Below are 8,865 nucleotides of genomic sequence, written 5' to 3' on the forward strand. Positions count from 1 at the left end.
ATGGGTAGGTGGCTTGGGAGAGGGGTGCTATCCTGGGGTGGGCTCTACCCAATCACAGAGCAGGCAGTTACGGGTAGGAAGTGGACAGGCAGCTAGTGAAGGTGACAACTCCTGTCTCCACCTTGTTCATCAGGCCCTTCCTCCCCAAACCACATTTCCCCTCTGCCTGGAGGTAAGCTGTGATTAAAAGGAAAATACAGCTTTGCTGGCTCCAACAAGGCTGCCATCTGACTGCTCCCCTTGGGCTCCTGGCTTGAGGGGGGCAGTCTGGGCCTAGCTATGGAGAGAAAGGGGCCCAGATGACTCAGTTACTCAAGAGCCGCTTGCTAAACCATTTGTAGATACTAATCTGGGCCTTCCCTGTCACCAAAAGGGGAAAATTACCTAACCTCGGCCTCCACAGAATAGCTGATAGCCCAGGGAGCCCACAGGGATCAAGAACCCCATGAAAATAGGTTCACAGCCTCAACACCAGGTCTAGAGAAGCAGTAATGGTCAGTAATGAAGCCAGAGTCTCTCCTCTTTTATTAAATCCAACTAGGTAATGAGAAGGAGCAGAAGCTATGGTTTCAGGCTGACAGGCCACAGAGCCAATCAAGATAGCTTCTTGCGGATAGGATGGCGAGTGCCAAAGTCACCATCTAGGTGATGGTTCCAGCACATGGCTTTCTGTCCTCCTGTCAGTATGATCTCTTGCTAGAAACTCACCAGCTACAACGCAAGAGCTTGGGGCAGCCTCTGCTGTCAGTCTTTGGTCCCCCAGTGGTATCTGACACCCTACCTAGCCCTGGACCCCCGTGCTTCCTCCTAGCCTATGGGTCAGGTAACTAAGAATGCAGATCGAAAGGGTTCTCGCTCTGCCACAGTGAAGGTCTTTTTTTTTTTAAATTTATAGGGGTGACAATTGTTACTAAAATTACATAGATTTCAGGTGTACAATTCTGTATTACATCATCTATAAATCCCATTGTATGTTCACCACCCAGAGTCAGTTCTCCTTCCAGCACCATATATTCAGTGAAGGTCTTTTCTCTCCATGGAAGGAATGAGACTCAGGGCATAGGAATCCAGGCTAGAGAAGCCCTGGAATAAAATGTCTAGGAAGACTCTGAGAACCAGCCGCATATCTTGTCATTCTTATTCAACCATGGAAACTTGATCCCTTTTGTCCTACTCTCCCCTGGAGACTAGGAGGGACCTCTCTGGGCAGAGAGGACGGAACTGGTGAGGACAAGAGCTTTCACGAAGCCCTCCTCAAGCAGCAGGCCACTGGGAAGGGAACAGACCCAGAGATTAACAAGGACAGGCCCACAGCGTCCCAGCCCCACAGTGAAGGTCCAAGAACACTGGCTCCTTATTCTGGTCTGCTGGACACCTTAGCCACAGGGATGGTATTGAAATCCAAATGAGATCCCATGGCTGCAAACCTGCTCAAAACCTCCAGCAGCTTCTCAGTTCACTCAAAGTAAACAGCAAGGTTCAGACTCTTCACCTCTCTGCTCTCCTTTCCTTCTCCCAGCTCCCTGCTCTGCCACACTGGCCTCCTGCTTCATCAAATGTGCAGGCCACACTCCCAGCTCAGGGCTTTTGCAGTTGCTCCCTCTGTCTGGAAAGCTCTTCAGCCAGACTTTGGCATGATTCTCTCTGTAGCCCTGCAGGTCTTGACCTACTGGTCACCTTTGCAATGAGGCCTTCCCTGACCACCCAATATAAAAGCTCCGCAACCCTTCCCAACGAGCCCCATCTCCCTCTCCGGCTTTCTTTTCCTTCACGGCACTTACGTTAACACTCAACATACTTCATATTTTACTTTATCTCATTTCTTGTCTGCCTTCCCCACTAGAACATACAGGTCGAGGAGGTCAAGAATTTTGACTGTCTTGTTCCCTGCTCAATCTCTGGCACCTCAGGCAGTGCCAGGGGCTTAGGAGGTGCGTGATAAATACATGTTAAATGAACGGCTATCCTAATACGTGAGCCCCTGCTCCAGAACTAGGAAAGCACTCAGCACCCTTTACACGAACAGGAAGGACCAGGTCAGGCGTCTGTGCTGGTACCAGGCCTCCCCCCTTCTCCCAGAGGATGAAGGTACCTCCATGAGCTCATCGATGAACTGATTCCGGGTCTCAGGGTATTCAAGAAGTGTCAGGGCATCTGAGCCCCTAGCAACACCCTCCGGAGCTGCCAGGAAAAGAGACCGAGAAGGGATGAAGGAGCTAAGGACAGGAAAAGGAGACCCCCAAGTTTGAGAAGCCCTGGTGGGTTAAGACGGACACAGACTCACTGCACTAAAGCCACTTCCTGTCTCAACCCTTTCCCCTGCCTCAGCCCTAATCAGGTACTACTGCCACCCTCCAGCCTGTGAGGAGGACCACAGAGCTGGGTTCTGAGCACTGGAAAGGCCAGCCCTCAGCTTTGATGGGCTGTGGAGGTGAAGTTGCATCCTGCACTGCCCTCTCGTGGCTCAGCTCATTGCTACATCCTCTCAGCTGGTGGGGAGGAGGGTCAGCTCAGACTTCAGAGCCTGTCAGTCCTCCTGGAACCACCTCCACCAGAATGGCTAACCTCCAAAAAATTGAGTTTCTAGACTTACTTTTAAGAATTCTCTCTGTCCCCTGTATTCACACCCTCATCAAAATTTTGCGAAGACAGTTAAATGTGCAAGAAGTCCACAAACTCAGCAGTGCATTTTTTGTTTCTAGAGACACGGGGGCCTGGGAGCACCCACTTCTGCCAGGGCTGCAGGGGATGGTGCACTTACCCTGGGTTCCAGCTTCCAGCACTGTGATCTGCAAAGCAGCAGTATCGTCACCCCAGTCTATCCCATCACCCCCAGGTTCCTGGGTGGAGAGCAAAGAACCCAGCAGTGTTGGCAGAATTTTTCCCAGCAAAAGGATCCAGAATAAACCAAAGCCCTCAGTAAGTTCAATGACTGCACATTTTAACTGTCTGAAGGACATGCAGCCCTGATGTAGGTGACAAAGGTGGCAGTGTGGGCCCATGTATGTTGCCACCCTCACCCTGCTTTGTAGAGTGAACCACTGCCGACACCCCCACACTTTGCCCTGAACAGGAGAAAAGAGGTCAAGACTCTGATGTGTCACTGTGGAAACTCTGCCTCCCCCTGGACTACAACTGGTCTGAGAGCAATGAACGTCGAGTGATGCCTTTAAAGACACAGACACCATTATTCTTACTGCTGAAGCAGCAATCACAGAAAGTCCTCCGAGATGGACTGTGAGGGCATCCTAACCTTCGAGTCTGATTCCAGGGAGATGCCCCAGTCAATTGCAGCAGCCTGGGCAGAGATGCCAGAGTCAGTCCCTTCAGAAGCCACCTCCACTCCAAAGTCACCCCAGTCAATCTAGAAGGGGAAAAAAAGTGTTAGCTTGCAGAAGGTGGGTGAAAGAAAAGGGGCCTGTCTCCCCACAGGCCTCAGCTACTTCTGTAGGGACCCCTAGCATACTGTTTAAATGCAATGGCCTCCAAGCTCCCCAAAGAAGAGCCCATCTTTGGAGAGCTCACAGGACTGGAGGGTTCCTAGTTCAAAGCCGACCAGCTTGCTGAGTGCCTTAGCGCTCATCTATACTCTGATCTCAAGAAGGCCAAGAAAATAAAGGAGTAGGGTCTTCTGGGCCCTTCCTCCCATATTCTCTCTCACACAAATTCCCCTTTCTTTGGGACTCTGCATTCAGGTAGTCGGGGGCTGTATGTGTGTGTGTGGGGGGAAGCGGCTCTCCCTCGGCTCGTCTTACCGTATCTTCTTCCACCTGCTCAGGAGGCTCCTCGAGGTGTGGCCGCTCCACCGTGGAGGGCGCCGTCCCTGTCCTCCACTCATACACTGTGCAGTTTCCGCGCGTCTGCACAAATCGCAGCATCGGCAACACCTGCTCTTCAGGGCTGCAATGGAGCACATGACTGACCCTCCTGCTGCCCACTCATGAAGCCAACACTGGGCTTCGGCCTGGGCCATAAAAGGTCAGAAGGGCAAGGCTCCCATGGGCTCAAGTGTATTAAACAAAATTCAAGTGACATGTGGGAAAAATACAAGTGGAGAAGAGAATCGCCAGGGAAAATAGGCAAACTGTTCCCCCTGCTGGAAACAAACCGAGGTCCTCTTTACCTTTCACACACAAACCCCACACAGGCCTGGTACAGGTCAATGGCTTCCCCCAGGGACTGAGCCCCGGCCCCAATCGCTGCCAGTTGACTCGGCAGCTCCTTCACCAGGGCCAGCAGTTCTCTTCGGACACTGTCTCCCTAGAGAGGATCGAAGAGGTAGGCTGAGGCAGAGTGGTGGGAAGCGGAATCCAATAGATTAAAGAAAACATGGGAAGACTAGAGACAGGAGAGAAACAGGCCCCAAAAGGGCACACCCAGGCTGAGGAGAAAGCCTTTCCCAGATGCAAAGGTGTTGGGCCCACGAAGGCAGAGACCCAAGTGCCCTCCCACTGTGACTAGCGCCCTCACGCTCACCGTGATGCCATACTGTTTGCATGAGTGGTAGAACTGCTCCCGCATCTCAGCAGCCCCCGCCTGGCCCTCCTCCTCCTTGCGGCTGTATTCTTGCTGCAGCTGCTGGCACTTGGCAATCTGCTTCTTCAGCGAGGGGATCTCATAGTTGACGTTCCGAACCAGGAGGCTAGAGAGTTCCACTAAGAAGGGCCCAGGAAATTGACCTCAGACACCTACGCCATCAGGCAAGCATGCCCCAGGACACGCACACATGTATCCTAGCTTGGTGGCAAGAACGTGGGGGTGGCCTCCTTGCTTCTCCGCTTCCTAGCTGTAGAACCTAAGACAGTCATTGAACCTCTCTAATCCAGTCCTCCTCTGGAACACAGGGACAATATTTACCATGAGGATTAAAAAAAAAGAAAGAATCCACATAAAACACCAAGGACAACTGCTTGTATTTAGTAGGTGCTCGGTAAATATTAGCTATTATTGTTATTTATACTATTAGAAAACACACTCAAATTATAATCAGCCCTTCAGTCACTCTCTCAGCACCCGATATGGCCCCAAGGACGACTCATGCCTCTCTGCCCAGTATAGAATGCAGGTACAGAGGGGATGGGGGCCCCACACTCCACCTTACCAAGAGGTCAGTAGTGGAAGACCCACACACCTGCTGGGTCAGGCCTGGCAAATGCCCGCTCCCTGCCTGGTCCTCCTCCTCCCAACACTCTTTGTGGAATTTATTTTCCCACCTTGCAAACACATACAGCCCAGCCTCTTCCCCACCATGGACTGTGCCTTCTAGAAGCTTCGTGTCTCAGAACTCTGGGAGTGGGCTTCCCCATGGATGCCAGGATGCCCAGGCTGGTCCACTCTACCTAAGTAGGTGTTGTCCTTCTCATACAGGGCTACAATCTCCTGCCAATCCTGAGGAAGAACAGAAACAGGAAGTGAGCCAGACAGCGCTCAGCAGCCACATCCCAGCTCAGTCCTCAAACAGGGGGAACCCTTCTAGTCTTCACATCACATCAAACGCAAACTCCTCATCCTCCATCGTGAGGTGGGCTGGACCACCCACTTGATTTTAAGAGTGTGGCGCCAATGAGTGATCCCCAAAGCAGCAGGTCTGAAATGTAAACCCAGGATAGGAGGTACTTTTGGAATAAACTATGGGGACAGAGAGAAAGTTCAGGAAACATTCCATGTGGGCGCCCCTCAGAGAGATCACAGAGGCTCTGATCCCGTTACCACCCTCGCCCACACTTGCCTTCATTCGCTGTGAAGAATACCGGCCAAAAATATTTTTTGTAGAAGCTTCAGTGCCTTTGAGAAGGTCCACAATTCTTAGGCAGTGGAAGTAGTGAATATCTGGAAAGCAAGTAAGAGCAAAAACTGAGAATTCCAGTATTTTCCCCACTTACTCTGGCCAACGCACATGGCTAACCCATGTATATGCTAGTAGTGTTAGCAGGTATAGCTCTTCCCTTCATCAGTCTGTGTTGGAAGAAACCAGCATCTATACCCCAAACAAAAATCTTTCTCTAGGGATCAGCCTTGTGGCTAAACAACAGGGGAGCAGCTCAGCTGACATATATTGCTCCAAGAAAGAAGGGGCTCCAGGAAGGCAGCCCCAGAGCACTCACAGGATCCAGAGAGCAGCTGGGCGATCTCTTCACTTTCAGGCATGTCCTGGATGGCAGCATTGATCTTCTCGCGAATCGTCAACACCAGACTCTGCCATTTCAGGTTACAATGCCTTCTGTCCACCAGCCAGTCTGTGTGAGAAACACCCAAATCACAGCGTTCCCATTCATATGGCCAAAATTCCATTACTAATTCAAGTAAAATACGCTAAGACATTGGCTGAAATATGTATTCAGATTTGTTAAGATGTGGGGGTCGTGGCAAGCTGGGAATAAAAACAGGCCCAAAAGGATGCTTGGGGCTAAACAGACTCTGACAACCTACTTAGCAGAGCAATTGCCTCTACACAGAGATAAAGAAAAATTTTAAACTGGCCTTGACATCAAAGCGCCACTTTTGACCACTCTGAATTCTCCATAATATTTTTGCTTCCATGGGTAATTATACCTTTCTTACTGACAGAGGATGCTGTTCTACTTCCACTTCCTCAGGGCTGGGATTAACCATGACAATGGAAAATACAAGATGGTTATGCCAAGTACTGGATGAATGAACAACTGCAAAGCCTCTAATACCTACAGTGCCCTAAGGACTAGATAATACTGGTCTATTCTTACCAGTGAAGTACCACCCTGCACACGTGAACACCAATGTGACTGACCTCCTGGAGTCTGGGCCCAGATTTGTGTTTTTTGCAGAGGGTGTAGGTAACTGAGGGCCATGCATGTTTCCTCAATAGGAGAGAGGTAAGAACTAGGCTTTGTGGTCAAATGGTCCTGGTTTCTAATTATCAACTTTCTTGGGCAAGGCTCTCATGTGCCCCAAACGTAAAATGGGGCTAATAAGATACTGAGTACAGGAGGGAATGCAGGTAAAACACAGCACTGCACCTGGAACATGGCAAGGACTCAATAAATCTTAGTAATCTTTATTTTTATAATGTCAAGTGCCTAAAACAGCACCTGATATAGAGCAAACCCTCAATGAATGGTTATTGTTTTATTGGTCCCTTTCATGACCAATGACAAGCTAATACACCAAGAATGCACATGTGCTGAAGAGCTGAGACAAATCTGAAATGAAGCTAAAGAAGCTCCACTAAGCAGCCTCTGCACAGGACTAACTACATGGCCCACAACAGTGAATTCAGAACCTTGCCCATGTTAATGAATCTGCCAACTGGTCAAACACTGGGGTCCCACACTAGTTATCACTATATTCCCTCTGCTGTATTCCTTTCAAGTGTTCAGAAAGAAAAATTCTGTGGCTGTCATGGAACTAGAAGCAAAGGGATGAGGTAGTCTAACAGATGTCATCTTAACGACAAAACTGGCATCAAGTCGATTAATTCAATGAGCATTTTAAAACTCAGGATCTGTGTACTTGCCCCAAAGGGGTCAGAATGAAGAAGTCCTTTCCTGGCCGTGAACTGGGGAGGAGGTATGTAGATCAGATACAGACAGCAGGGAGATGGCCTGGCTACTTAATGGTCTTTATTTCTCACTGGGTCTGTGTCCCTTTTTCTCCTAAAGTCAAGAAGAGATGGAAGCTTTTAAAAAGAAAGGAGGGAGAGTTCTTTTCTGGCATAATACAAAAAGCATAGACATTAGAGAATAATTTCAGATCTGCCTCTCAGTAGATGATCGTTTTTTTAAGGTAAGCTATTATAACCTTCTCTGAATGAATATGATTTGACAACACGTTATAAACGTTAAAGAAGAAAACGCGGGTGAAGTACAGATTCCATGTATGGTTCCTTCCCGCTCCTCAACAGGGGCCTTGGGGCATCAGGGCTCCCAGCTGTTGGTGACAGAGGGCAAAGGGCCGGGCCTCCCCCTGACAGCAAGGCGGCGCGGGGGCGCCCCTTCCTACCGATCAGCTTGCTGGTCTGGATGTCGATGGGCACGTGCTGATGGTCCTGGCGGGAAACACGACAGAAATCGGGGCGTGAACGCGGGGAGGGGGCGTGCCACTCGCGCGCTCATTTCACCCGCACAACCGCCACCCCGCGGGGCCAGAACGACGAGTCGGGGAGGGCTGCGCCTGGCCGGGGGGGAGACCGAGGAAGTGGATCAGGGGTGGACGGGCTGAACCCAATCCAGGGGTCCCGGACCAGCCCCCCGACTTCCCCAGCTCCTGTTCCCGCACCTGCATCTTTCCTCTACTTCCTTTTCCGGCCGACGACCCAGGCCCGCCCCGCCTACTACCAATCCAACACTAGCGTGGCAGAGCCTCAGTTTAGGCACAAACCGGCCTCCTCCGGTCACGTAGCTGCTTTCCTCAGAGCCAATCAGGCCGCGCGCTCCACCCCTGGCCTCAAGCCCCGCCACCCCCGGGCTCCGAATGGCTGAGCCCGGGAGGGGCGGGAGAACAGCAGACAGCCAATGGGAGACGTGAGGCGGGCTCAGGGCCGGCGAGGGGCGGGGCGCCAGGAAAGGGCTGCAGCTGCGGCACGATCGAGGCAGGCGGCGCCGGAGAGCGGATTCCAGCCGCGCGGAGCCTTCTGCTCACGGATTAGCGCGTTTGCTGGCAGGGTACTAGCGCCTATCTGGGTGACCTGGAGGCCTTTAGAAATGCCCTCTTCCCGCCTTATCTTGTTCTACCGTCTCTCGTAGTTTGTGGGTTTCTTGTGGCACTTGTCATTCCGTTTATCTAATAGACATGTATTGAGCACCTCCGGCGTGCTGGGTGATTAGGGACGGAAGGGGAGGGAGGAGGGTCAAAAGAGGCATCACAGCATAACATGTAAATTGAGTCTTA

The 8,865-nt window shown here is 51.1% G+C and overlaps 1 protein-coding gene across 1 annotated transcript; it reads right to left on the reverse strand.

Moving 5' to 3' along the window:
• Positions 1 to 502: 502 nt before the first annotated feature.
• Positions 503 to 8,402, reverse strand: CDK5RAP3 (CDK5 regulatory subunit associated protein 3). Its single transcript, XM_074319860.1, has 11 exons — positions 8,254 to 8,402; positions 7,978 to 8,023; positions 6,105 to 6,236; positions 5,729 to 5,829; positions 5,340 to 5,388; positions 4,477 to 4,655; positions 4,124 to 4,260; positions 3,756 to 3,900; positions 3,254 to 3,364; positions 2,762 to 2,840; positions 503 to 2,181 (listed from the first exon to the last, which is right to left on the reverse strand). The coding sequence occupies exons 1-11, from the start codon at positions 8,257 to 8,259 to the stop codon at positions 2,015 to 2,017; spliced, it is 1,152 nt and encodes a 383-aa protein (XP_074175961.1). The 5' UTR covers positions 8,260 to 8,402; the 3' UTR covers positions 503 to 2,014.
• Positions 8,403 to 8,865: the final 463 nt, after the last annotated feature.

This window comes from Rhinolophus sinicus, linkage group LG15, assembly GCF_036562045.2.
Source record: "Rhinolophus sinicus isolate RSC01 linkage group LG15, ASM3656204v1, whole genome shotgun sequence".
NCBI classification, from domain to species: Eukaryota; Metazoa; Chordata; class Mammalia; order Chiroptera; family Rhinolophidae; genus Rhinolophus; species Rhinolophus sinicus.

Bases quoted from the DNA above. Each gene is read 5' to 3' on its own strand.
- CDK5RAP3 (XM_074319860.1), bottom strand. The intron at 6,237-7,977 runs GTAGGAAGGGGC...TTTCTCACACAG, and splicing joins CCAGACCAGCAAGCTGATCG to ACTGGCTGGTGGACAGAAGG. The intron at 5,830-6,104 runs GTGAGTGCTCTG...CTTGCTTTCCAG, and splicing joins CCAGCTGCTCTCTGGATCCT to ATATTCACTACTTCCACTGC.